At 47.4% G+C, this 27545-nt stretch overlaps 2 protein-coding genes across 2 annotated transcripts; both read left to right on the top strand.

Annotated features, from left to right (window-relative positions):
- The first annotated feature begins 2578 nt into the window (after nt 1-2578).
- LOC119950648 (C-type natriuretic peptide-like) lies at nt 2579-6104 on the top strand. The gene is made up of 3 exons (XM_038773258.1): nt 2579-2790; nt 4350-4684; nt 5390-6104. Exons 1-2 carry the CDS (start codon nt 2701-2703, stop codon nt 4668-4670), a joined length of 411 nt encoding a protein of 136 aa, XP_038629186.1. The 5' UTR covers nt 2579-2700; the 3' UTR covers nt 4671-4684; nt 5390-6104.
- Nucleotides 6105-14304: 8200 nt separating this feature from the next.
- Nucleotides 14305-17500, top strand: LOC119950647 (C-type natriuretic peptide prohormone). The gene is made up of 3 exons (XM_038773257.1): nt 14305-14486; nt 14995-15329; nt 17125-17500. Exons 1-2 carry the CDS (start codon nt 14397-14399, stop codon nt 15313-15315), a joined length of 411 nt encoding a protein of 136 aa, XP_038629185.1. The 5' UTR covers nt 14305-14396; the 3' UTR covers nt 15316-15329; nt 17125-17500.
- The last annotated feature ends 10045 nt before the right edge of the window (nt 17501-27545 follow it).

The following is a 27545-nucleotide window of genomic DNA, read 5'->3' as shown; positions in this document are numbered from 1 at the left end:
ACTGCTGTGGCCTCCCTCCCGGGGGTGATCTTGCCCCTTTCATAAACTCCCTCTTCACCCTCTCCTGCGTTCCGCTGCCCTCGCCCTTCCCTGTGATTTGATGTTTTTGCTCAAAGCAAGGTAGTACTGTCCCATGCAAACATTGGATAATATTTTTCCCTTTTCCTTCTCTGCTTTGTCCTCAACGCTGCCTTGTCTGACCCTTGTCCAGGCCATTCGTCCGCACAAACTTGTCTGCCTCTGCTGGGGTGTTAAATTAATGTTCCTTGTTTTGGAATGTAACCCAGAGCCAGGCTGGGAATAGCATTCCAAATTTCACTCCACTTTTGTACAGGGCCCATTTTGCTTGGTTGATCTTAGCCCTGCGCTTTCCCAGATCTGCCCCAATGTCCTGGGATACTCATATTCTATGTCCTTCTGAGCTGCTTGCCTTAGTCTGCCATGTCGACCGCAGGATCTTCCCCCGATCCTGGTATCTATGTAATTTGGCAATTATTGACCTTGGCTGTTTCCCTGCCTTGGGCTTCGGTCAGAGGAATCTGTGTGCCTTCGAAGGCGGCTTGGGAAAGCTATCCCTCCTGACTAAATTGCTCAGCATCTGGGCCACATAGTCCGTCGGGTCCTTGCCCTCGATCTCCTCTGGCAGGCCCACAATCCAGATATTTAGTGCAGAGACCAATTCTCCTGGTCCTTGACCTTCCCCTTCAGGCTCCCTTGGGTCACCATCAACCTTTTTATTTGGGCCCCCAGAGCAATAATCCTGTCGCTCTGGTCTGTCGACACCTTTTCAAGCTCTAGGAGCATCTTCCCCTGAGCTTCCAGTTTCTTCCCCATTCCGTCGATCACCATCTGCATGCCAACCAATGCCTCCTTCACCACCACCCGGATCTCCATTTTACATGCCTCTCTCATCGCCATCAATTCCTTTGTCAGAATGTCTTCCATCCACCTCCAGGCCCGGAGGGGTGGTGGGGGGGGCGAAGGGGTGGGTGGAGAGGCCATTGTTCCAGTCGTTGGTCTCCCTCTCTCTGGGGTGGCCAAGGACTCCTTGCCTCGTGGGTCCGCCGACTGGCTCACCCACAGCTTTTCCTTTTCCTCCAGGTATCATGTAGGCCACTCAAATTCTACCCTTTAAGATACTGTGCGTGCATGGTTGCATTAAAAAAACATTTCACATTCAAATGAATAGGCCAGCACAAAGAACATAATTTAGAGAGTTTTGATCAGGGCATCTCAAATCGCTTTAATGCCAATGAAGAACTTTTGAGCTCTAATCACCTTCGTAATGAAGGGATCACCGTAGCCAGTTTACACACAGAATTTTCCCACAGGGTACTACCAGATAATCTGCTTTTGTGATGAAAGCATAGAACATAGAACATCACAGAACAGGCCCTTTGGCCCTCGATGTTGTGCCAAGCAATGATCACCCTACTCAAACCCACGTATCCACCCTATACCAGTAACCCAACAACCTTACTTTAACCTTACTTTTTAGGACACTACGGGCAATTTAGCATGACCAATCCACCTAACCCGCACATCTTTGGACTGTGGGAGGAAACCGGAGCACCCGGAGGAAACCCATGCACACACGGGGAGGACGTGCAGACTCCGCACAGTAATGAAGGGATCACCGTAGCCAGTTTACACACAGAATTTTCCCACAGGGCAATACCAGATAATCTGCTTTTGTGATGAAAGCGTAGAACATAGAACATAGAACAGTACAGAACAGGCCCTTCGGCCCTCGATGTTGTGCCAAGCAATGATCACCCTACTCAAACCCACGTATCCACCCTATACCCATAACCCAACAACCTTACTTTAACCTTACTTTTTAGGACACTACGGGCAATTTAGCATGGCCAATCCACCTAACCCGCACATCTTTGGACTGTGGGAGGAAACCGGAGCACTCGGAGGAAACCCACGCACACAGGGGGAGGACGTGCAGACTCCGCACAGACAGTGACCCAGCCGGGAATCGAACCTGGGACCCTGGAGCTGTGAAGCATTTATGCTAACCACCATGCTACCGTGCTGCCCGTGATATTTAAAGAGAAATATTGTCTAGGACACTGGGGGTATCTCCCTTGGTCTTCGAAATAATGCTATGTGACCTTTTGCAGCCACCTTCAGAAAGCAGATCAGCCTTTGGTTAAAGGTCCCATCCAAAAATCGCCGTCTCCAACAGTGCAGCTCTTCCTCAGTCCTGCACTGAAGTGTCTATCTAGATTTTCGAACTCAAATTCTGGAATAGGACAACAACCAACAACTTCCTGAACTAGAGCCAAGTGTGCTACCAGCTGAGGTGCCAAGGTTGAATTTATTTAAAAGCTATTCAATGTTTTGTCCCAGATCACATGAAATGCCCACCTTAATCATTCTATTTCCCTACATTCTCCGAGAATGATGTTACTATAAAAGTTAATAAAACAGGACCGTGCCTGACTGTTAATCTTTTGAATGAAGAAAGCTAATAAGGAAATGTCTCTCAATCCTGCCTCGGTCCTTTATCTCAATGGAGTGACGGAAGGTGCCTAATTTAATTAATCTACGGCGAGATGACGTCAGTGAGAAGGATAAAAGTCTCCGAACCCGAAGCTGAGAGAGCGAAGACGATCCCAAAGATCAAGCAAAGGAGAAAAGAACGAAAGCGAAAACGCGAGAGATCTCCGAGAAGCAGACTGCACAAAGATGAGTGGCAACACAGTTTACTATTGGGGATTCCTGCTACTCTTCCTTTTCCAGGTTAATGCCAGACCCAGACCACAGAACAGCCTCCAGGTAAGAGGAAGCACTCCTGTTATACTACAGGCGCTTTCATCCCTTTCCTTAGCGTTCAACCTCCAGCTAAAATAGACGGATGGTGTAACAATTGTTCATTAACAATCCACTAATCACCAAATCTGCTCATTTCTATTAAGTATTTTTAATATGTGTTCACAATGTATTCAACTGTGCCTCATTGGTTGGCACCATCGATTTGCTCCCAACTTGAAGGAGTTTACATTATACAGGGAAATACGGTGACCAGCTGAAGAGCTGACCAAAACACGTAGCTGCGTAACGCCCAACCTCCTGGCGAAAGAAGGCTGCCAGTTACTGATCAGTGTTGGCTGTATTATGTCGGTATCATCTCAGAAATGTACAGCAACACGCTTATTCCGTCTTTATTGGTGTCCTTCCAGACCACAGAATGAAAACTGTTCATAACAAAACTGTGGCTCTCTCGATGCCATCCAAGTTCCAAAACACTGGTCAGGGACACCGATTTAGTGTTTTCAGTAAAAGAAAATGTCATCATCCAGAATGTTGCGTCTCATCTAATGTCCATGTATTCGCGACCAAAGCATGCCCCCGATGAGTTAAAAGCAAATTACAGCGGATGTCGGGGAACTGGAATGAAAGTAGAAAATGCTGGGCAATCTCAGCAGGTTTGACAGCATCCGTGGAGAGAGAAGGCAGCGAACCAGATGAGTTATCTCAGATTCAGGGCCAAACCATTGCAAACTTCAGCAGCCCTTTTCCTTGTAACAGGATATGCACCTTCCGTCTCTCAACATAAACCAGGTGACCAGGGGGATACCTTTACTAAATTCAACAAGTTCTTATGATAAGTGGTCGCCTTTATCGTTCATTAGAGTGGGGTTAAAGGTCTATTCAAAGCGAAAGTTTGTGTAGCCGGTCATCTTTGAGCACCGTGCCATAAACCGCATGCGCGTATTGTATACTTACTGTAGGACACCCCCAGTGGCTGGTCACACAATGAGCATATAGGACCATAAAATGAAAATAATTCCCACAAAATCGTGATTTTTCAACCGAATTTGAAACGCAGAACTGGTTTGCGACACTTTCGAAATGTAACATTTCTGAGGGAAGAACATGAGCATCATTATTTGGCTCAGAAGGTCATGACTAACAAATGATCCACAATAGATCATGCCATGCACTGTAAGCAATGACACCATACTGAGCACAGCACAGATAATGTAGGACAAGAAATGGTTCAACAAACCCTGTTTTTTGAATGATGTGGAGATGTCGGCGTTGGACTGGGGTGAGCACAGTAAGAAGTCTTACAACACCAGGTTAAAGTCCAACAGGTTTGTTTCAAACACTAGCTTTCAGAGCACTGCTCCTTCCTCATGTGAATCAGGAAAGCTAGTGATTCGAAACAAACCTGTTGGGCTTCAACCTGGTGTTGTAAGACTTATTTTTTTTACATTATTGCAACGTGTCATTGTAGTTCTGCATTCCACCCAACAACGTCATATTTTCCTCAATTGCTTAAGGAAATGCTTTTAAGTATGTTTAACTCTCTCTGCCCCCTTTATTTTCAGACTTTGTCCAAACTATTAGAGGGAGAGATTGCGCTCCATCTGCCCCATGAAAATTTGGACGACGAAGCAGACGAGACAGCTCAGGTTGGCTTCTCTCCCGACCTGCAAAATGGTCAGCCCGAGTTGGGGCGAAGCTGGGACGAGAACTTGCCGGACTTCGAAAGCAGACATGGGCTACCCAATGGTTCCCTGATTCGACTCCTCACTGACATCACCAACGGCCCCTTGAGATTTAAGACTAGAAGCAAGAAAGGGTCAACGGGAGGGTGCTTTGGAATGAAGTTGGACAGAATAGGTGCAATGAGCGACCTGGGATGCTAACCATTTTACTTAAGGTAAGAGAGCTTTCCAACTCCGCCCGCTGTCTACCATTTTGGAAACCTGATCTTCTCCAATTACTTTCACTTTAGTTGAGAGTAAAAACAACAGCTGTAAAATGCTACTTGGGTCGACTACATGATAGGTTCAGCAACAAAACTAGCTGGCCAGGGTTATCAGTTCTGCGCCAACTATTGGACAGTGCGGAGGCAGGGTAAGAGTGACATTGAAAGACTGTATTGCTGCTTGGTTTCCAGTGATTGAGTTTGTATGTAGATTTTGATTGATGTACAAATTAGAGAAGCCAAAAAACCTTGGAGAAACTCCCACCATATACATTGGTAATTTAACAGAATAGTCATTGAATTGCAGAGTTTTGAAGTATGTTGAATGGACTCCGTTATTGTCATAGCACATGCTCTTATATCTCAGATTAAAATGAGGAAATCAAAGGATCTTTATCCAAATTAGGTTAATTTAAAATATTTTATTTTACTGTGCAACCGATTACGGAATATCAACAACCAATGCAATGTAAACATATTGTTTCCGAAATTGATTTAAAAAGAGAATCGAGGAATATTGTTAATTGTGGATAAGAATCAAATTATTTTCGTGCCACTAAAATCGCTTTTCAAGATTGAATGTTCAAACGATCCCTTGAATATCTCTGAAAGTCTGCCTTTCCACATATCAAACTCACTTTGTCTTTTTCTTCCCAGGGCTTCGGTGAAAGTGCAGGACATCAAGGCCGACCTGCCTATGGCTGTATCCAAGTTTCAAAGTTTGGTTTAACTAAAGCACTTTCGACCTGTGTTCCACAAAGTCCAAGTGTTAAATTATATAACTCATTGTAAAATGTTTACAAGTTTAATTCAATAGTAACCGTGCTTAATAGAATCGTGTGAATGTCATTGACTTTCATTATTTTGAATGGAGAGTTATTTATATTAATTTAAGAGAAATATATTTGCTTGTAAACTTGTGTCTCTGTTCCATGTTCATGTGATTGCAGTATGCGAATTTGGTGCAACTGATGTGGGATTTAAAATGTGTTTTGTTATAAAATTAATAGATACTCTATCGGGAATACATTATTTCGCCCTCTTCTACAGCTGATGAATTTTGTTTCAGGACGTCTTCAGAGTTGTAAATACGCAAAATATTTTATTTTCCTTTAATAATATTGTAACTAGCAGACTTTTAGAAAATGAAAAGCTCTGTCGCCTGGCAAAGGTGGTATGTAAAAAGAACAATGGTTCACCTGTGTGATAGAAGTATAAAGCAATATACATTGCAGAATTAGACAACCCATCATTTGCACCAATGTTTCCACTAAAAGTGACAATGTACTCGCTCATTCCAGAGTAACTGGTGTGATTTCTGTTGCTTTAACATTCCTTGTTATTAGCCAAATAAAACGAAAATGCAGCATTAGATATGAATGGTTCTTTCATCCAAAATTGCTTCCACAACCAGTGATGTTCCTGTCTATGGTAACTGTGAAGACGGGAAGTTGAATGTTTCAGCCCCATTGACCGGATTACCGGGGAACAGCCTCTTCGGGTAACGTTAGGGCAGAACGCTTTTCTGTTGTTGTGGACTCCAAATTTGTTTAGCAACCATATTTCCAAGACATTTTCTCGGTCATTCTCTCACTTCCAGACCGATGCTTACTTTCAATATTAGAAATGCTACTTTCAAGCTGGAAACCGATTTCCGGCAGGTACTAAGTTGTCCCTTTCTGATTCCTATATAATTGACCATAATGTCGAGAAAGAAAATGAATATACAGATTTCATAAACTAAAAATGAAGACTAATAAAGATATAGAATCATATTCTGGGTAATTTTAATTGTTGACCTACCCACTAGGAAGAAACTGTTTCACTTTGGTAAAACTCCAATTACATACAAGGGCTGAGAATACTTATTCCAGTTTTTTGTGTCTAGTCAGATCCTCAAACACCATGGAGCTTCTAGTCTATACCTTACTTCAGCTTAATCTGTTCCTGACAGGTGTTTAAAAAAGAGATGACATAACTCCTACAACACCATGTATTTGAAAGGTCAGATCTTTGGCGCTCATTTGAAATTACAATAGTTCCCTGGGAAGGCCCAACTATCATAATAAACATAAATTAGGGGTGCTTGACAGTGCCACCACAATGCAGAATGTAAAAATACTAAGGGAGTACCGCACTGGAAGGTTAACCTAGAGCAGTGTTTTTCAAACTTTTTTCCCGGCATCCACTTTTGCCAACAAGCCGACCTTTGGAACCTACGCCACGTAATGCAAAAGAGGAGCCTACTTGGTCCTCACGTTCTCACCTGAATCAGGTTCAAAGCAGGACAGTGCAATGGGAAAATCAGGTGCAGACTTCAGCCAATTCCTTTGTGCCATCTTCAGCTGCATGAAAACAGAAAATCCAACCTCACACATGTAGGTCCTTGGGAAGGGCAATAGCGACAAAATGCTTGTTTTATTCAGTATTGGATACTCCTGGGAGATGCTACTCCACAATACTGACACCTCATGTGCTTTTCGCGTGTTTTTAATGTGGTATCACAGGTCAGCTACAGCAACGTAATCTTTTAATTTGGATAAGTTATTAATCGACTCTGGGGTCTCAACCTCAAAAGGAATTTTTCACCCACCACTTCTCTTTCAAAATCTGTAACTTCTCCTTTAATTTACCAGTACTTCCCTACAAGTAACACATATGGGGCTGGATTCTCCGTTTTTGTAACTATGTCCCCACGCCGTCATAAAAACGGTGGCCTTTCACACCATGAAAACTGACATGAAAAGGCCACTTATTCATAGCCCTGCAGGGGGCTAGCAGGGACCCATCGTGAATCTAACAGCTTTAGTTCCAGATACGGAACCCCTGCACTTCCAGGTCAGAGGCCGCACATGCGCACGGCGGCGGATTCCAGCGGCCATGCTTTGCTCCATGGCAGACTCAGATACGGAGCTGGGATTCCCAAATAGTGCCCTGATCGGTCGCGTGCCCGACTCTGACCACCCGCCCAAAAATTGTCTGGTCCTGTATGTGTCTACCGTGCACTCCAATCAGCACACCCCCGACCATGGTGGCCGCGGACTGAGTCCGCAGCTGCCAAGCGAGTATCTCGAATGGCAGGATCACATTAGATCCATGCTGTCGGGACTTCGGCCGGTCAGGGGCGGGGCGGGCCTCCATCAATGGCCGCAGGTAGGGGAGATGCGATGTGGCGTACTCGATAATTGGGGAGCCGGCACCAGTCCCAATTCTATGCACGGAAGTGGATTCTCCGCCCCGGCGCCAGGCACAATTTCAGCGTTGGGGTGCGGAGAATCCAGCCCATGGGCTTTGAATCTTTATCTGCACTGGCATAGTTGACAAAACCATACCTCAAGAAATTATATTTATACTGCTATGTTCCCAAGTTAAGTTTCTTATTTGTAGACGGTTAACCAGGGCTCCTGATGCTCTGCACAGTGATAACGCTAGCACTGCTCTGTTCTGCCCTGGACTCTGCTGAGCAGCTCTCCCCAGCGATTCTGTTGTGAGATCCTGTCCAGTAGACATACTGCCTATTTTAGTCTCTGGCCGTCTTACTTTTAAGAAAATGATCCATCTTCACAGTCCTCTTTTCAACAGTTGGAAAATGGAAACAACTCCGCTCTCTGATTTGGTGCCAAAAGGACGTACAAGGCACTTGACATCAAGTGTACATGCAGGGCGCATGACCTGCTCTCTGCTGTTGCTTCATACTGGACGACTCCGCACAGCATTATTTATTTTTTTAATAGGCGGGCGGTAGCAACCGCCATTCTCAATATAAAAGTCAGTAGCGGCCATTAGGCATTTTCCCACGATTGGGACCACTGTGGGAATGGTGTGACCGCTTGCTCCCGGTACCTGCCTGCAACCCACCTGTGGGTCGCAACCCGGAGTGGGACTTAAACCCAAAATCTTATGATTTGGAGGTTTGAGTGCTACCAACTGAGCCTCATTAAGGCCATGTGAGATTTTTTTCCTTTATTTGTTCATGGAATGTGACCATTGCTGGCTGGGTCAGCATTTATTGCTCACCCCCAAGAGAATAAGAGTCAACCACATTGCTATGGATCTGGAGTCACATGTAGGTCAGACCAGGTAAGGTTGACAGCGTTCCTTCCCTAAAGGGCGTTAGTGAACCAGATGAGTTTTTACGACAATGGTCATCATTGAACTTACTGAATTCAAATTTCATGATCAGCCCTGATGGGATTCCAACCCGGGTCCAGAGCATTCCTCTGAGTCTCTGGATTATTAGTTCAGTGACAATACCACTACACCACTGCTTCCCCTTGCCTGGACACCATAGAATCATAAAATTTACAGTGCAGAAGGAGGCCATTTGGCCCATTGAGTCTGCACGGGCCCTTGGAAATAGCACCCCACTTAAACCCACACCCGTAACCCCACCTAACCTTTTTGGACCCTAAGGGCAATTTAGCATGGCCAATCCACCTAATCTTTCGACTTTGGGAGGAAACTGGAGCACCTGGAGGAAACCCACGGAGACACGGGGAGAACATGCAGACTCCACACAGTGACCCATGCCAGGAATCGCACCTGAAGCTGTGAAGCAACTGTGCTAACCACTGTGCTACTGTGCTGCCCCAATGAGGGAAAATTCAATGGAAAGGTGTTTTTGTCAATTTCAACTCCCATTTCTCACCAACTTTTCTCACCAATTTATACAGAGTACGGAGAAGAGAGAGTGTGGTGGTTTCAGTAGTCTGGGTTGGATATTCAAAGTAGGGTTACGGGTCACAGTACGCGGGTCACAGTGCACGTTAGACCCCGATCTGAGTAAGCGCGTACAGCGTTGGACAAGGGATGTGTATTGCCACGGGTTTTGAGAGGACAAGGCTTTACGCTTAGTTCAACGATTGTCACCATGAGTTTCCGAGAGCAAAATGAAACAGATGATTCAGAAAGCTTGGCATCTCGTTCAAATAGAGTAATTCAATTAAGCTGTGTATTTTAATAACGACCGAAAGTATTTATGAACAATCCACACTAGAAACGGAACCACGGGCAGAGTGGGCACAGTCTCGACTTTAGAGTGGGAGGGGAGATGAAGGGTTGAGCTGCGATCGTCCTGCCCTCAAGCATGTGTAGCAGGAGTGACACAGCTGTGTGGGGGGGGGGGGGGGGGGGGGGGGCTACATTTTAAATTATTCCCCACTCGGCGCGCCACGATGAACAGATCCCATCAAGTAGTGAAAAATGCTTGGTCGGGGTGGAAGCCAAGACCACAAGGATACAAAAGCAAAATGCAACGCTTACTGGAAATCTGGAATAAGAGAATATGCTGGAAATACTCAGCAGGTCCGGCAGCATACGTGGAGAGAAAAACAGAGAAAACGTTTCAGGACTGTGAATTTACATTAGAATCATAACAAGGATCGCAAATAACATTGATGGCTCCTAGTCAGTTTTTCAAAGCTGTTGCACATTACCCGTGTCAAGTTGGCCAGACCCCCAATCTAAGTCCGAAAATGCACAATAAGGAGAACGTAACTTTAATTAATTAATTTCAAATGAGGCACCCACTCATTTTAAGTGGAGTAATTTTAATATGGGCCTTGTTATTAAACGGGCAATATCGAATGTGCCACCCAACTTTTGTTCCAAATTGGCTTTATTTTAAAGTGGAATAGCTCTGGGATAGCAAAGAACAAAGAAAAGTACAGCACAGGAATTGGCCCTTCGGCCCTCCAAGCCTGTGCCGACCATGCTGCCCGTCTGAACTAAAATTTTCTACGCTTCCTGGGTCCATATCCCTCTATTCCCATCCTATTCATGTATTTGTCAAGATGCCCCTTAAATGTCACTGTCGTCCCCCCTTCCACCACCTCCACCGGCAGCGAGTTCAGGGCACCCACTAGCCAAGAGATGTATAATGGAAGGCTAATTTCAATAGCCATTTTAGTCACCCAACATGGAAATTCCCTTCCTTTAAAGGGTAGCATGGTAGCACAAGTGGCTAGCGCTGTGGCTTCACAGAACCAGGGTCCTGGGTTCCATTCCCTGCTGGGTCACTGCCTGTGAGGAGTCTGCACATTCTCCCCGTGTCTGTTTGGGTTTCCTCCGGGCGCTCTGGTTTCCTCCCACAGTCCAAAGATGTGCAGGTTAGGTGGATTGGCCATGATAAATCGCCCTTATTGTCCAAAATGGTTAGGAGGGGTTACAGGGATAGGGTGAAAGTGAGGGCTTAAGTGGGTCAGTGCAGACTCAATGGGCCAAATGGCCTCCTTTTGCACTGTATGTTCTATGTTCTAAAGAGTTTATTTACTGACCAAATCTAATAAAATTAGATGAATGGCTCACAAAAATAACCCGAAAGATCCCATCAAGTAGTGAAAAATGCTTGGTCGGGGTGGAAGCCAAGACCACAAGGATACAAAAGCAAAATGCAACGCTTACTGGAAATCTGGAATAAGAGAATATGCTGGAAATACTCAGCAGGTCCGGCAGCATACGTGGAGAGAAAAACAGAGAAAACGTTTCAGGACTCTTTCAGGACGTTCCAGTTCATCTGGAAGTTTACGGCCCAACATGTCTAACATAGTGAATGCTTTAACCCAGAGTTCAATAACTAGACGTTCAATAACGTTGGGGCTGGTTTAGCACAGGGCTAAATCGCTGGCTTTTAAAGCAGACCATGGCAGGCCAGCAGCCGGTTCAATTCCCGTACCCGGAATGTGGCGACTAGGGGCTTTTCACAGTAACTTCATTTGAAGCCTACTTGTGACAATAGGCGATTTTCATTTCATTTCATTTTTTAGTTTTTTAAAACTGCTTCAAATCCAAAGATCTGTGATTGAGAACAAACGTTTCCGGGAAGGGAAGGCGTGGCATTTCTTCCTAAATTCAAAGGATGTATTGCAGATCCAACAAGTACCATCCACGGGTCCCCGCGATCAGCCACCATAACAGGAAACTCCGGGGGTAAAAAGGTTTAAAAACTCAGCGACTACACATTTTCCCAGAGTTTCCGCCGCTCTTGCCCGAGGCGGATGATCAGGAGAAACTCGCCCATAGATTTTCCTGCTTATTTCCAGGGGCGGCCCGAGGAAACCAAGCATCGACAATTCAGATGTTAAATAGTAACTTTCATGTTTGCAACTGTCAACCACTCGACACATTTCCAGTTTGTCTCACCGGGTGCCACTGAATGAAGTTTTCCTTGATTGGCTAAGAGCTGGAACTTGTGTGAGATCTGAAAGCTCAGATGGCAGTCATTCACACCCTATTTTGCAGTTTCAACGTCCACCCGATTATTCTTCCATTCCACCCTTCAGCCAACGTGCTTCTGGGCATGTGAGGGAAGGGGGGCTGTTTTGGGTATGGTTTTGAAAAGCACAAGCCACAGAAAGAGGCCACATTCTCCATCCTGCTTTCATAAAATGGAAGCAAACGCGGTCTTGAGTTTTGCCCCGAGAGCTAATGGATGCCCTGCCTAAATAAAAACAGAAAATGCTGGATAAACACAGCAGGTCTACAGCATCTGTGGAGAGAAAGAGTCAACGTTTCTAGACTAAGTGGCCCTTCTACAGAACTCATTTATCAGTGCTGTCTGATAAAAACCTAACAAATCTTTCACCCAGCCTGAAACTTTCGGGTTACAAAGTATTTCATTCTGGAAAACTTCTAAATGAATTAAATCAGTGAGAAAAGCTGGTCACAAATATGTACCGAAGTAGGTATTTCACGCGTTGCGAAATTGAATTACCAGGAATGAATCTTAAGAACAGAAATTGCTGGAAGTACTCCCGCAGGTGTGGCAGCATCTGTAGGAAGAGAAACAGTCAACGTTTCAGGTCAATGACGTTTTGTCAGTTCTGATTTTTTGTTTTATTTCAGATTTCCAGCATTCGCTGTATTCTGCTCATATTAATGAATCGTAAATTGCTTTCTCCTATTGGTGCAGAAAACACATTGAAATAACTAAGCACACTGCATCACGCCTCCAATCTTCCAGTGAAATATTATGAGAGCGTCATGTCTTTCCATACATTTACTTAAGTGCACAAACATTAGCCATTACTAAAAAGCTCGGCATGACTGTCTATTGCGTAGTTCCATTTCACTAACGTTAAGTAAAATCTATTTAGAAATCAAATACAATTCTAAATAACTCAAAGTTCATTTGACCCATGTATCTGATAGCTTTAACATCTTGAGATATTGGAGACAAGAGCTGTCTGGCCCGACCACCCAATTATCTCTTGTCCGATAGCTGAGGGATCTCTAGAACGTTCCGCATTGCAGAGTGCAATCTGCTATGTTATGACACAACTCCTAAAACATTCCATGCAGCCATGGGCTGTGGCTTGCAGTGTCATTTCTTTAAAAGGTTACAGTTTTTGTAAGGATGTTCACTGTCATATCTCAAAGTCATGCCACTTTATTAACCTCTCACAGGTTCATCGGCGGTGTACACTTAATGAAATCTGGCATATTACCCACATTTTATGTCTCCTCGGACCATACTTCCAACATTTACCATTTCACTAATGGGCACCGAGATAAAGTCGTTCTTCTTATTCAATGAGTCAATGCGCGACGAACAGTGGATAGATTTATACATGCTATGTATTAAAGAGAGATCTTGCCTTTCAAGGCGCCAAAATGCATAAAAGCGCTTCACCACCAGTAAAGAAGTATTCTGTAGTCAGTGTTGTATGGTGGCATGTGTAAATATAATTCATGTATAATATTCAGATAAAAAATGTTTCAAGTATCAATGACCCAGCAGTCTGGTGCTTAATGTACAGCCCCTCTAGTATTGGGATGTGATTCTTTCTGAACAAGCATTCCTGACAACTGGTAAAATGTCACTTTTCTTGTATCCCCTTGAAGGAGAAAACACTTCTTACAGATTGAATCTTTGTCGCTTCTATCTGTGGCATTTACATTACTCCATCAGGCATTGGAAGGTGTTGTTTTGATATATCGCACAGAAAATGCATTGCCTATTATCGGAACATACGCAGCACCTGAAGTCAGTTGAGATTTGGAAGCTGCCTATACAATATTACAGAAGGCAATGAAAAAGCTAATGGGACAGTAAGTGATTGGAAGTGCTGTTTCTTTTATGAATATCACTGAATAGATCACTAAAGCAGTTACTTGCAAAATGGGATCATCCTCGCCCTCTTTACACACCCATGTACTCAGTAATCCCCGGATTAATTCTAGTCTGAGTGGTTAATTTTAATGTTAGATTGTAATTTACTCTTAAGAAAACAAACCTTTTACTAAAAGGATAACTGTTGGGTCTGGCCAAAATGAGCAAACTCCCCTTCGGCTCGGCAATCCAAAGACCCTAAGGTATGCAAACTGAATTGATTTGTAACTGTTTAAAACGACCCATTTGGCTGCCAGAGTGGGATCATGTCTGCAACTGACTTTACCATATAAGTTAAACTACTCCATCCCACAAGCACATCATATCTAGTGACATTTCCCTTTACCGTATTTACTATTACCTTTATCGCAGGGAAATGACGGAAGGAGATGAATAAATTAATATTTGGAATATTAATTCACGGGGAGATGACGTCAGCCAGTATGGAAATAAAAGACCCGGAGTCTGAGCACAGAGACGGCAGGGAAAGAGAGAGCAAGCGAAGAAACTAATTCTCCGTGAAGAATTGTCCAAACCAAATCAGAAACAGAGAAGATGAGCGGACAAACGAGTTTCTACTGCGGACTCTTGCTTGTGCTTCTGATCCAAGCCCAAGCTAGACCAAGGTCAGATGATAGCCTGCAGGTAAGAGGTCCAAACGCCAGATTATCTTGTGTTAATGATGTCTAGGCTACAGCTGAAAGAGTCAGCACTGGCCACCGAATCAGACCAGTGGTCTCAGACCACCCCAGGTATTGCTGGTCCACTAGAAGTGGTCAGGGTCGAGGCGAATGGTTGTAGTAGTTCATCCTCCATTGTTTGCTGTTGATAACCAGGTAACGCTACACTTCAACTATTTATTTGACATCGTGTCCGTTGAAGTGAAACACTGGCGAACTACCTCCTGTTTGTGGCTGAGCGACTAACCATAAACAGCGAGGGTGTAGGTTTCTAGCTGTCACTAACCACTAAACGGCATCTTTGCTTCCTTTCTGCATAGACTTGGCTGATGTTTCAGAGAGTTTCGAAGCTGTACATTCCAATCAGAGCAGCGTGTATATGGATTGTGTTACATGTAAATTCAAACGTTTTTCTGAGCTGTGTCCACGAACAGGTCTTGTATATAAATCCCACCCATTTTTCTTATTTTCAGACCTTATCCAGGCTTTTGGAAGATGAATATGGGCACTATTTGCCCTCAGACGAGCTGAACAATGAGGCAGAAGAGATGTCGCCAGCCGCTTCCCTTCCTGAACTCAACGCCGATCAGTCCGATTTGGAGCTTCCCTGGGAGCGCGAATCCCGAGAGATTGGTGGCCGACCTTTCCGTCAGGAAGCGGTCCTGGCCCGTCTCCTGAAAGACCTCAGCAACAATCCCCTGCGGTTTAGAGGCAGGAGCAAAAAGGGACCATCACGGGGCTGCTTCGGAGTGAAACTGGACCGAATCGGTGCTATGAGTGGCTTGGGCTGTTAGCGGCTTGGTTAAAGGTAAGAACGGCACTGAGAAGATCATTGCTGATATGTTTTACAGTTCAGAGTGGCCCAGACACATTCCGCCACACACCGTGAGGGAATGATTTAAAATGACTAAATGCACCTAGGATAGGATTACAGTGGGCGGAGATTGTTTTTAAAATAATCCCCGGGGCTGGGAAATAGACAATTTATAGGTTGAGGATCTGAGCTCTCCGACCGCCACATCCCTCTTTTACTGGCAGATATCTGTGGTTAAAGAGCCAGTGACGGTATGTTTGGTATACATTGTACAATGCTATAGTGACTGAACCACCGCACCCCCTAACTAGTTTTCAGTTTCCAATTTAGCTCCCGACTAATTACAGATTGATGAAAACAAATTACTGCGGAGAGAAGGGAGCTAACGCTGAGTCTAGATGACTCTTTGTCAAAAAAATTACAGATTGATCCTTGCCCCAGAGAGCGCTGGTCTCTTCCATTCTTGTTAAAATGTTTAAAGCCGATTCTATTCAGTTCAGTATACGATGTGCACGGTATTTATTTATCGTGCTTTCCAAAAGGCCAATCCCGAAAGCTACCGAAAGCTTTCAATTTCAGCACCTTGGACACATCCAGCCAGCTCTGTCGCCTGACCTCAACCCCACTATCCATTCATTCGCCTTCCTCTCTCCAACCCTCTGCATTGCTACTTCATCTACCCGCCTAGATTCCATGACCCATCATTTCACTGCCTCAGAAAAATCTGTTGATTTTAATTTGGAACTTCTGTAGCTTTTGAAGGGAGAAAGTTACAGATTTACGCTATTTTAGCTCTAATTTTCAGACTACGCCCTTTCGTCCAGGGCTCTCACTAAATAATAGTTTATCCCGACCATATCAAATGCCGTAATCGTTTTCAATAACTCAATCAGATCACCACTTAATCTTCGACGATGCTAAATCCAAGCAATCTGTCTCCCAAATTTAACATTTAGATCAGATATAATTCTGGTGAACCTTCACTGCATAGTGCTCCCTCCCCCAAGGCAATATACCCTCGGCGAGGTGCAGTGCCCAGAACCGAAATCATACTTTAGATGGGGTCTCACCAGAGCTGCATAAAATATATATAACACTACTTCCACCACTTTGTACTCCAGCCCCAGTGAGATAAAGGCTTTTTTTAAAAATGTGTTGCTGTCCACTAGCACTTCGCGATTTCAGTATTTTGACCCCTAAATCTCTCAGCTATCCCACAGTTCCTAGTTTGTCAGTCATGTACAGCCTAGCTCTAAATTTATTATAGCCCATCGTCCTGGACTCTTAAACAGAGGAAATAATTATTCTCTAATCATTTTAAGAGCCCCAACTATATCACGCCTTTATCTGCTTTTCTTGAGAAAACAGAAGTCAAGTTATCCCTAACTACACCATTGATTCCTAGCCTTGTTCCTAATGCCAGCTCCCTTTCCTCAAACACCCTCTCCTTACCGCCATCCCAACCCTATCGCGAATGCCAGTCCAAGTGAATACTTATTGTAAAGATTCTATTTTAATGGGCCTTTTTGATCAGTTATGTAAGAGATTTCTCCAAAAGTTTACCCATATATGTTTCACAGGAGCCGCTTTCAGCTGAAGTTTATCAGACCGAACAGATGTATGTGTGCGCAGTGTTTTAGAGTCAGGTCAATACGAAGAGAAGGCCAGGCAGGCCTCGCTTTACACCACTTCTAATCTCAAACTTTTCAGCCAAGGGTTAGCTCTGATGTTGGGTCTTGCATTGTGACAGGGTGTTGCTCGGCTCATTGTTTTCTTTCTTATCTCTAAGGTCTGACTCCGGGAGCAACACTGCCGGCTACACCTTTTCATCAACCTACCCACATTTAATTCACTCCTCTGATTTTTGCTCCACAAACTCTGACTGATGACAAGTAGTGTCCCACCTGTAGATTGTTTACAAGCTCAACTTTTGGATTAAATCCTTAATGTACATACAGTGCCAGCTGCTATTTAAACAATATTTAATTCTATTTATATTAATTATGAAACTATTTATTTGTATTGTATTTGTTTTTGTTGCTGTGATACTGAGTCAGTCACTTGCTGTGAGCTCTGGTGCAGATTAAACAAAGTTGGGTATTTTACCTTCAGTACATGTAGACACGGTGTATGCAACCTACTGCAGAATAAAATTGAAAGTAAAATAAGCGTCTGAGAATCATTTCAGTCCTATGGTTTCCGAAATTCGAACACAGTTCACATTCCAGATTCATCTTTTTCAATTAACTCCATCCAGTGCTCATTGCGATCATTTTAAAATTCAGCGCTTGGACTACAGACAGAGACACGGACGATTAGCTGGTCCCTTCTTCACAATTTAAAAGCCGTTCCAGTCACTGTTACATTTCACCAGAATCAGACTATTTCAAAGGATGAATGATCCGGACCCTTAATCACGGCTCAAAAACGTGGAAAGAAAGATTTCACAACTCGGTTTGGTACTTATTGACTTTGTTGCAGAAATCTGAGGTGGTTATTCATGTGACTCTCCATGCCAGCCAATTTGTAGCGTTCATCCCAGGATGCAGGTCTCAGAGACGGGATTGGGGAGCAGTGATTGTGCGGATTCAGGAGCTTTCCACTTGGAACTCAATTGGGTACTGCGTGAAAACACCCGAGCAACGAGTGGGCTGTGAAGTTAAAGTTCTCCTGTTTTAACTTTCCATCTCAGTAATAAATAGAAATAATGCGGCAATATGAAGTGAACCTCAAAAAATCACTTCCACAGCAGAGGAGCAGAATTTGGGAGCTGTGTTTACTGGATTCCCCCCCCCCCCCCCCCCCCGTAAGCCTGCCCATCCCATCGTGATCCACCCCATCCCACTCCCTCCCTCCCCCAACTTCCCCCTGAGCAACTTCCCCAAGATTCAACCCTTGCTTCTCCCCTCGAGACCCATCCCTTTCACTCTCTCCCTAGGACCCACATTCCCACCTCCTTCCCAGGGACCACCCTCCTCCACCAGGAACCAGCTCTTTCTCCAAGATCCACCCCAACCCTTTCCGTAAGCCCTCCTTCCCCCCTCCGTCGACGCCCTCCTGTGCACCATCTTCTACCTCGTGCCCCTTCTTCCCTACCCGCCTTTCTCCCCACCTATGGTTCCACCCAAGCCCCTCACCCACAACCCCCTCCCCATCCTAATCCTCTTCCCACACTCCCTCTTCTCCCCATCCCCTCCTCTCTTCTATCGCCTCCTTTCCCCATCCACTTCCCCACCTCCTTTCTCCATCCCCCTCCATTCTGCTCCTTTCCCCATCCCCCTACTCCCCCGTTCCCACCCCCTTGCCCACTCCTCACTCCCTCCGCTCATTCTCTTTCCCCTTCCCTGTCCACTCCTTCCCTTCCCCATCCTCTCGTTGCACCCCATTCTCCCCAACCTCACCCTAATAACATAGAACATATAGTAAAGAAGGAGGCCATTCGGCCCATCGAGTCTGCACCGACCCACTTAAGCCCTCACTTTCACCCTATCCCTGTAACCCAATAAGCCCTGCTAACTGTTTTTGTCACTAAGGGCAATTTATCATGGCCAACCCACCTAGCCTGCACATCTTTGGCTATGGGAGGAAACCGGAGCACCCGGAGGAAACCCACACAGACACGGGGAGAACGTGCAGACTCCTCACAGACAGTGACCCAGTGAGGAATCGAACCTGAGACCCTGGCGCTGTGAAGCCACAGTGCTATCCACTTGTGCTACCGTTCTGCCCCCATCTTCCCACTCTCACCCCTCCCATCTACCCCCTCTTCACCCATTTCCCCCCTCCTCACCCTCATACCATCTACCCCTTCTCACCATCATAACCCCCATCTCCCTTCCTGACATCTCCTCCCTCCTCACCTCATCTCCCTGTCCTCATCCTCATTACCCCATCCATTCCTCCTCACCCTCATCTCCCCCTCCTCATGTTTATTCCATATCCACCTTCATTTCCCATCCTCACCCTCATTCCCCCTCATCTCTCCGCTCCTCACCCTCATTGCCCTATCTCCCCTCCTCAAACCCCTTCCCACCCCCCCATCCCCGCCCCTACATCCCCCCCATATCCCCACCCCCCCCAATCTCCACCCACCCCAACTCATCCCCACCCCCCATCCCCACCCATCACCCTCATTCCCACCCACCCTCAACCCCCAACACCCCCCCCCCTCATCCCCACTCCCTCTCATCCCATCCATCGTCACCCCAACTCACTCCCCCATCATCCCAATCCCCACACCCCCCTCCCCACCCTGCTCATCCCCCAATCTCCACCCCCCTCATCCACACCGCCTACATCCCACCCATCCCCAGATCCCTTCATCCCCCTTCCCTCAGCTCCACCCCCTCATTTCCCCAATCCCCACACCCCTCATACACACACCCCCATCCCCCCACCCCACCTGCCCTCAACCCCTGGCATCATCCCCACACTCCTCTCATCCCTAACCCCCTCACCCAACCCATCCCCACCCCATACCTCCACCTCATCACCATCCCCCTCCCTCCCCATTCCCTCGCCCTCCCCATCTCCCCTCCCTCCCTGATTCACTCTCCCTCCATAATTCTCCCGCCCCCACTATTCCCTCCAACCTCCTCATCCAGTCACCCTAACCACCACCCATCTTCCCCTCCATCCCCAATTCCCCCTCCCGAATTCCCTCCACCCCCCATTTTCCTCACCCACTCCCCCACCCCCTCTCCCATTATCCCCATCCCATATTTCCACCCCTCCCCATTCTCTCCTCCTTCCCTCCCCATTTCCCTCCATTCCCCACACCCATTTCCCCTCATGCCCCCTCCCCCCACCCTTTCCATATTTCACCCACCCTCTCCCCATTTCCTTCCATTCCGCCTCCCACTTCCTCTCCATACCCCCTCCCACTTCACCCCACCCCATTCTCCACCCCACTACCCCCCTCCCCCCACATTCCCACTCCCGCATTTCCCCCCACCCCCTCCATTCCCCCTCCCCCATTCAGGTCTCCCTCCGCCATCCCCCCATTACCACTCCTTCCCCCATCCTCCTTCCCTCCCCATTCCTCCCTCCATCACCCCTCCCTCCCCATTCCTATCTCTTTCCCCCCTCCACGTCCTCCCCCCCCCCCAATTCCCCTGCGCACTGATGTGCCATCAATCGGACACGAGTCGTAGAGAGGATCCAAATATCAGGCTTTAATAAGTTAGATGTGAGCCCGGCAGTGGTCGTACAAGGAAAGGCCGACTGCCAGCTGGCACGAGCTTTTATACCCCACCTTGTAGGCGGAGCTACCATCCTCTCAGCCAATCAGTGGGGAGTCACATGACTAGCCACAGCCAATTGGCAGAGAGGCACATGACTTGCCTGGGCCAAAGGGCAGCAGGACTGCTGTACCAATGGCAGCTTGGTTCTAAGGTAATATGATTTCCCTACTCATACTACCACATTCACCCCTTGGTGAGAAAGAAGCGGGGGGGGGGGGGTGGGCTGGAGTGACAGGAGAGACGGGGAGGGGGGGGGGGTGTCCCATAAGACTGGTAGTATGACTAGAGACCTACTCAAGTAGCACCGAGATAACTATGGCTGCCCACTGGCCCGCGACGAACGTGTAAGAAAACCAACGAACTATATAGTGTACCGGAGAAAAAAAACAACAATAACCGTAATATTAAGAAAAAAACACAGGCAAGGAACATATGCCGAACATGAAAGTCCATAAGGTCCATCAAATTGACTCGATCAGCTGAATGGGTGCCTTCAGTGTCCTGCCGGATCTGCGCAGCGGCGCCGGTGACGGTGGAGCAGTGGTCGTCCGTGACTCCGGGTGCGTTGGTCGTGGTCCTGTGTCCGTACCCCTGGTCGGAGCTAGCGGTAGTCGGACCAGGGAAGGGGGTTCCTGTGCGCTGGGTTGCGGGGGCTCTGGGGGTGGTTGGGACTGGGGGGAGGGTGCTGATGCTGGGGGTTGTGACCGCACGCCGGCGGGTGCCAGGTCCCGAAGGGAGACCGTGTCCTGTTGTCCGTCGGGATACTCCACGTACGCGTACTGCGGGTTTGCGTGGAGTAACTGGACTCTTTCAACCAACGGGTCGGACTTGTGCACCCGCACATACGTCCGGAGCAGGATGGGCCCGGGGGCGGCTCGCCAGGTCGGGAGTGGGGTCCCAGAAGAAGACTTCCTGGGGAAAACAAGACGACGTTCGTGAGGTGTTTGATTCGTGGCAGTACAGAGGAGAGACCGAATAGAGTGGAGGGCGTCTGGGAGAACCTCTTGCCAATGGGAGACCGGGAGATTCCTGGACCGAAGGGCCAGTAGAACGGTCTTCTAGACTGTACCGTTCTCCCGCTCGACCTGACCGTTACCCCGGGGGTTATAACTGGTCGTCCTGCTAGCGGCGATGCCTCTGCTAAGCAGGAATTGACACAGCTCGTCACTCATGAAGGAGGACCCCCCGGTCGCTGTGGATGTACGCGGGGTAACCGAACAGGGAGAAAATGGAGTGGAGGGCTTTGATGATGGTTGTCGTGGTCATGTCGGGGCAGGGAATGGCAAAAGGGAAGCGGGAGTACTCGTCAACCACATTTAAAAAGTATATGTTACGATTGTTGGAGGGGAGGGGGCCCTTGAAGTCCATGCTGAGACGTTCAAAGGGGCGGGAAGCCTTTACCAGATGCGCCTGCTCGGGTCGGTAAAAGTGCGGTTTGCACTCTGCGCAAATGTGGCAATCCCTGGTCACAGTCCTGACCTCCTCGATGGAGTAGGGCAGGTTGCGGGTCTTAATGAAATGAAGGAAGCGGGTTACCCCTGGATGGCAGAGGTCCGCGTGGAGGGTGCGGAGGCGGTCTATCTGCGCGGGACAGGGCATCTGGAGGCTCGTTGAGCTTCCCAGGACGATACAAGATATCGTAGTTGTACGTGGACAACTCGATCCGCCACCGCAAGATCTTGTCATTCTTGATCTTGCCCCTCTGTGCATTGTCGAACATGAAAGCTACTGACCGTTGGTCCGTGAGGAGGGTAAACCTCCTGCCGGCCAGATAGTGCCTCTAATGTCGCACAGCTTCTACTATGGCCTGTGCCTCCTTTTCCACCGAGGAATGGCGGAGTTCGGAAGCGTGGAGGGTTCGAGAGAAGAAGGCCACGGGTCTGCCTGCTTGGTTGAGTGTGGCCGCCAGAGCTACATCGGACGCGTCGCTCTCGACCTGGAATGGGAGGGACTCGTCGATAGCTCGCATCGTGGCCTTTGCGATATCCGCTTTGGTGTGGCTAAAGGCCTGGCGGACTTCCGTCGACAGGGGAAAAGTGTTGGACTGGATAAGTGGGCGGGCTTTGTCGGTGTAGTTGGGGACCCACTGGGCGTAATAGGAAAAGAAGCCCAGACAGCGTTTGAGGGCTTTGAGTGAGTTGGGGAGAGGGCGTTCCATTAGGGGGCGCATGCGTTTGGGGTCGGGGCCTATTACTCCATTACGCACTACGTAGCCGAGGATGGCTAGATGGTCGGTGCTGAACACGCACTTATCCTTATTGTAAGTGAGGTTAAGGAGTTTTGCGGTACGGAGGAATTTTTGGAGGTTGATGTCGTGGTCCTGCTGGTTATGGCCGCAGATGGTGACATTGTTGAGATACGGGAAGGTGGCCCGTAAACCGTATTGGTCAACCATTCAGTCCATCTCCCTTTGGAAGACTGAGACCCCATTTGTGACACCGAATGGAACCCTTAAAAAGTGATAGAGTCGCCCATCCGCTTCGAACGCGGTGTACTTTCGGTCACCCGCGCGGATGGGGAGCTGGTGATAGGCGGACGTAAGGTCCACCATGGAGAAGACCTTGTACTGCGCGATCCTGTTAACCAGGTCGGAGATACGGGGGAGAGGATACGCATCCAGCTGCGTAAACCTGTTGATGGTCTGCCTGTAGTCGATGACCATCCGGTTTTTCGCCCCAGTCCTAACCACCAGCACTTGGGCTCGCCAGGGACTGTTGCTGGCCTCAACGACTCCTTCCTTCAGCAGCCCTTGGACCTCGGACCTGATGAAGGTCCGGTCCTGGGCACTGTATCGTCTGCTCCTGGTGGCGACGGGTTTGCAATCCGGGGTGAGGTTCGCAAACAGGGAAGGGGGGTCGACCTTGAGGGACGTGAGGCTGCAGACAGTAAGGGGGGGAATAGGGCCGTCGAATTTAAAAGTCAAGCTCTGTAGGTTGTACTGAAAATCCAGTCCAAGAAGTGCCGGTGCGCAGAGGCGGGGAAGGATGAGAAATTTATAATTTTTTAAAACCCTTCCCTGGACCGTGAGATCCGCTACGCAGCACCCAGTGATTTGGACGGAGTGTGAACCCGAGGCCAGAGCGATTTTGTGCTTTACTGAGAGGACGGGGAGTGCGCAGCGTCTTACCGTGTCGGGGTGGACAAAATTCTCTGTGCTCCCGGAGTCCAGTAAACAGCTCACTTCGTGGCAGTTGAGGCGGATCTGCGTGGTCGCCATGGAGAGCGTAGGGGGCCGTGATTGGTCCAGAGTCACCGAGGCGAGTCGAGGCAGGAACTCGGAGTCGTCATCCACAATAAAGTACTCACTTGCGGGGTCCTCCGAGCCGATCCAAGATGGCGGCGCCCGTCGGCTGCACGTGGTGGGGGGTGAACAAAATGGTCCGCGTGCCACACGGGGCCCTAGATGAGCACGGTGGGGGAGATCCATGGTCGCTGTCCGGGACGGCAGCGACCGACTTCGATTGGCAGATGGCTGCAAAGTGGCCCTTCTTGCCGCAGCTTTTACAGACTGCGGTGCGGGCTGGGTAGCGCGGGCGGGGGTGCTTGGCCTGATCACAAAAATAGCAGCGGGGGCCCGTGGGCTTATCGGGGCATCCCGTAGCGCAGGTCTGGGGGTCCGAGTAGGCGGGGGTGAGGGGGGTCGTGTGCCACGTTGCCCAAGGAGCTGCAGCGCAGCCAGGGGCATAAACGCGCGCGTTGCGGTCAGCGACCTCCAGAGAGGATGCGAGGATCCGTGCCTCAGCGAGGCTTAGAATGTCTTTTTCAAGGAGTCTCTGGCGTATCTGAGGTGACTGCATGCCCGCAACGAAGGCGTCTCTGATCAAGAGTTCAGTGTGTTCGGCCGCAGAGACTTGCGGCCAGGCACAATTTCTCCCTAGGACAATGAGGGCCCGATAGAAATCTTCGAGGGACTCACCAGGGAATTGTTGCCTTGTAGCCAGGAGATGCCGCGCGTAGTCCTGGTTCACTGGCCTGATAAAATGTCCTTTTAGCAGGTCCATAGCGACATCATAGTCCAGTTCATCTTCTATCAGCGAGTAGACGGCGGTGCCCACGCACGAGTGGAGGATGTGGAGTTTTTGCTCCTTTGTCGGGTGGTTTTCTGCAGTAGCGAGGTAGCCATTAAAACACGCCAGCCAATGTTTAAAAGTTGCTGAGGCGTTTGCAGCATGCCGGCTGATGCGGAGGCATTCGGGCTTGAACCGCAGTTCCATCTTCAAAATCTAGCTTATTAAATTGATGTACCATCAATCGGACATGAGTCGTAGAGAGGATCCAAATATCAGGCTTTAATATGCTAGATGTGAGCCCAGTGGTCGTGCAATGAAAGGCCGACTGCCAGCTGATACGAGCTTTTATACCCCGCCTTGTAGGGGAGTCACATGACTAGCCACAGCCAATTGGCAGAGAGGCACATGACTTGCCTGGGCCAATGGGCAGCGGGACTGCTGTAACAATGGCAACTTGGTTCTAAGGTAATATGATCTCCCTAGTCACACTACCACACGCACCCCACCCCATTCCCCAGCACGCGCCCCCAATTCTCCTCCACCCCCCAATTCCCCTGCACGCCCCCCAATTCTCCTGTGCCCTCCCCCAATTCCCCTGTGCACCCCCCCAATTTTCCTGCGCACCCCCCTCCCCCCAATTCCCCTGCGCCCCCACCCACAATTCCCCTCCCCATCTTCCTCAACACCCGGGCTGCAGCTCGATAAATAGTAAAGAAGCTCACTGTTCGGGGCTGTCCGTGTCCATCACATCCAAATTTATGCCAAGGACCAGGCCGCGCTCACGCGCCCGATTCGTTACCCGCATGCGCGCTTCGTCAACTTCCGGTTCGCGCCTGTTGTGTGCAACACGTGATCTTCCCATTATTGGCGCGCGCTGAACTCCAATTGGATGAGGCGCACGAAGCACCTCTGAGGGGCTGCACTTCACCGGAACTCGCTCAATCACTTCAATAAAAACTTGACATTAATATCAACACCCGTCTTTTTAATAAAGGTTTACAGCACAGGTGGTGGTCCTTTGGACCAATTGCTTCTGATGACTCTTTTGTTGAGCTATTCGATCAGCCCCACTCCTCAGCTCTTTCTTTCCCTTTTGATGTCCATTTTTTCCTTACACACCAACGTCGTGTATTTCCATAAGGCCTTTAACTTAGTAAAACGCCTTGCAGGATCTTCATAGAACATTATGAAACAACATTTCAAAACAAGATACTCAAGGAGACAGAAAGTAGATTTCATGGAATTTCAAAGGAAGAGAGTTGGAGAAGTTTAAGGAGGGCATTTCAGAGCATAAAGTCAAGCCAACTGGAGCCAGAGCTAACAATGATGGAGTGATCAAAATGAGGCCATGAGCACAGAGCTTTGTCAGGCTCGATGGTCACAAATAATGGACGAGGCCAGAGAGGAATTTGAAAACGGAGAAAACTTTAAAATTGGGGCGTGGCGTCTGCTGGCAGCGCCCTTTCAAGCAATGCATTCCAGGTCATAATTATTTTTACAAACCAAGTTATCAACCCATTGGCAATTTTAAAAATCAAAATCTCAAAGCTGGTTACTGGGTTTCCCTAATCTTTCCAAATAACTGATTCCTGGCACCATTCTGATACATCACCTCTAGAACCTCTCCAAGCTGTTAATCTCCTTTCTGAAGTGCGGTGTCCAGAAATATAAATTTTTCTCTAGCTGAGGGCTAACTACTGATTTGTAACGGTTCCTTGCTTTTGTATACTATTGTTAAAGCCAAGGATCCCATGTGCCTTACCTGGCCTGCCACCTTCCAAAATGTTCCAAAAGGGAAATAAAATACCAAGGCAGAAAGGGAATTTAAAAAAGAAAATGGTAATGCTGAAAATAATGGGACTGAGATAGATTTCCACCCAAATATATTACATTGCAAAGTGTTAAATCATTTTTTCAAAGTTCTCGATTTGGGGAGTATTGCTAATGCCACTCCAATATTTAAGGAGAGAGAAATCAGGTAACCACAGGTCTGTCCATTGTGGGAAAGCTCTGGATTCTCTCATTATGGTTAGAGCTAAGGTTTAATTATGTTTACAATCTGGTTGTTCCTTTTGGAGGAGGTAGTCATAGGTGTCTAATTGGCAATTTCAATATAATTATGTTGGTATATTTTGGTACAAAGATGTACACTTCTTAGGAAAATAAGATTCTAAATGAGGTAGAGGTGCAAAGGATCCAGAGGTACAATACACAAATTATTAAAAGTAGTGTTAACAAGGGCAGTAAAAACAAAGTATTGGGATTTTTCTCAGGAAATAATTGAAAAGCAGAGAAGTCAAGTTTATCCTGAACTCTGGTTAGGCCACATTTAACTTTGCCTCATATTATAAAATAAATAGAGTAAAACATATAAACTATGTACAAGATGATACCAGAACTGAGGGGATTATATCCATTGTGAAAGATTGAACATGCAAAAGAGAAGGCCGAGGAGTGACATGATAGACTTCTTTAGGACTATGAAAGGGTTTGATAGGAAGGACACAAAAATATGTTTCCACTTGAAGACCAAAACTAGGCACCACAAATACAGGTCATAAAATTGATGGTAGCCTTTTGAGTTAGGATTGTATATTGATTGGCAGAGAAGAGACAGGGAATGGAGATATCAGGTAGGTATTCTGATTGTCAGAATGTTCTGAGGCTTCAGCTTTTCACCGTTTTTATGAAATATTGGATTAAGGAATAGTTGTACATCCACACTTGCAGATTACATTAAAAATAGCAGGGACAGTTAAGTATTGCAGATTAAGCATATGGGCAAGACTATGCAAATAGATTTTCAATGTGGGTTTGAGGTCATTTACCAACCGACTCAAGAACAGCTTCTTCCCTACTACCATCAGACTTTTGATTGGACCTACCTCGTATTAAGTTGATCTTTTCTCTACACCTTGCTATAACTGTAACATTATATTCTGCCGTCTCCCCTTCCT

The sequence above is a fragment of the Scyliorhinus canicula genome, chromosome 16 (genome assembly GCF_902713615.1).
Source record: "Scyliorhinus canicula chromosome 16, sScyCan1.1, whole genome shotgun sequence".
NCBI classification, from domain to species: domain Eukaryota; kingdom Metazoa; phylum Chordata; class Chondrichthyes; order Carcharhiniformes; family Scyliorhinidae; genus Scyliorhinus; species Scyliorhinus canicula.
This window is presented reverse-complemented; position numbering and strand designations above follow the sequence as displayed.

What these genes read in the sequence shown, in the direction of transcription:
- LOC119950647 (XM_038773257.1), top strand. Translation starts at nt 14,397, where the DNA reads ATGAGCGGACAAACGAGTTTCTACTGCGGACTCTTGCTTGTGCTTCTG. An exon ending in GGTCAGATGATAGCCTGCAG is followed by an intron (nt 14,487 to 14,994) that starts GTAAGAGGTCCA and finishes TCTTATTTTCAG; the next exon opens with ACCTTATCCAGGCTTTTGGA.
- LOC119950648 (XM_038773258.1), top strand. Translation starts at nt 2,701, where the DNA reads ATGAGTGGCAACACAGTTTACTATTGGGGATTCCTGCTACTCTTCCTT. An exon ending in GACCACAGAACAGCCTCCAG is followed by an intron (nt 2,791 to 4,349) that starts GTAAGAGGAAGC and finishes CTTTATTTTCAG; the next exon opens with ACTTTGTCCAAACTATTAGA.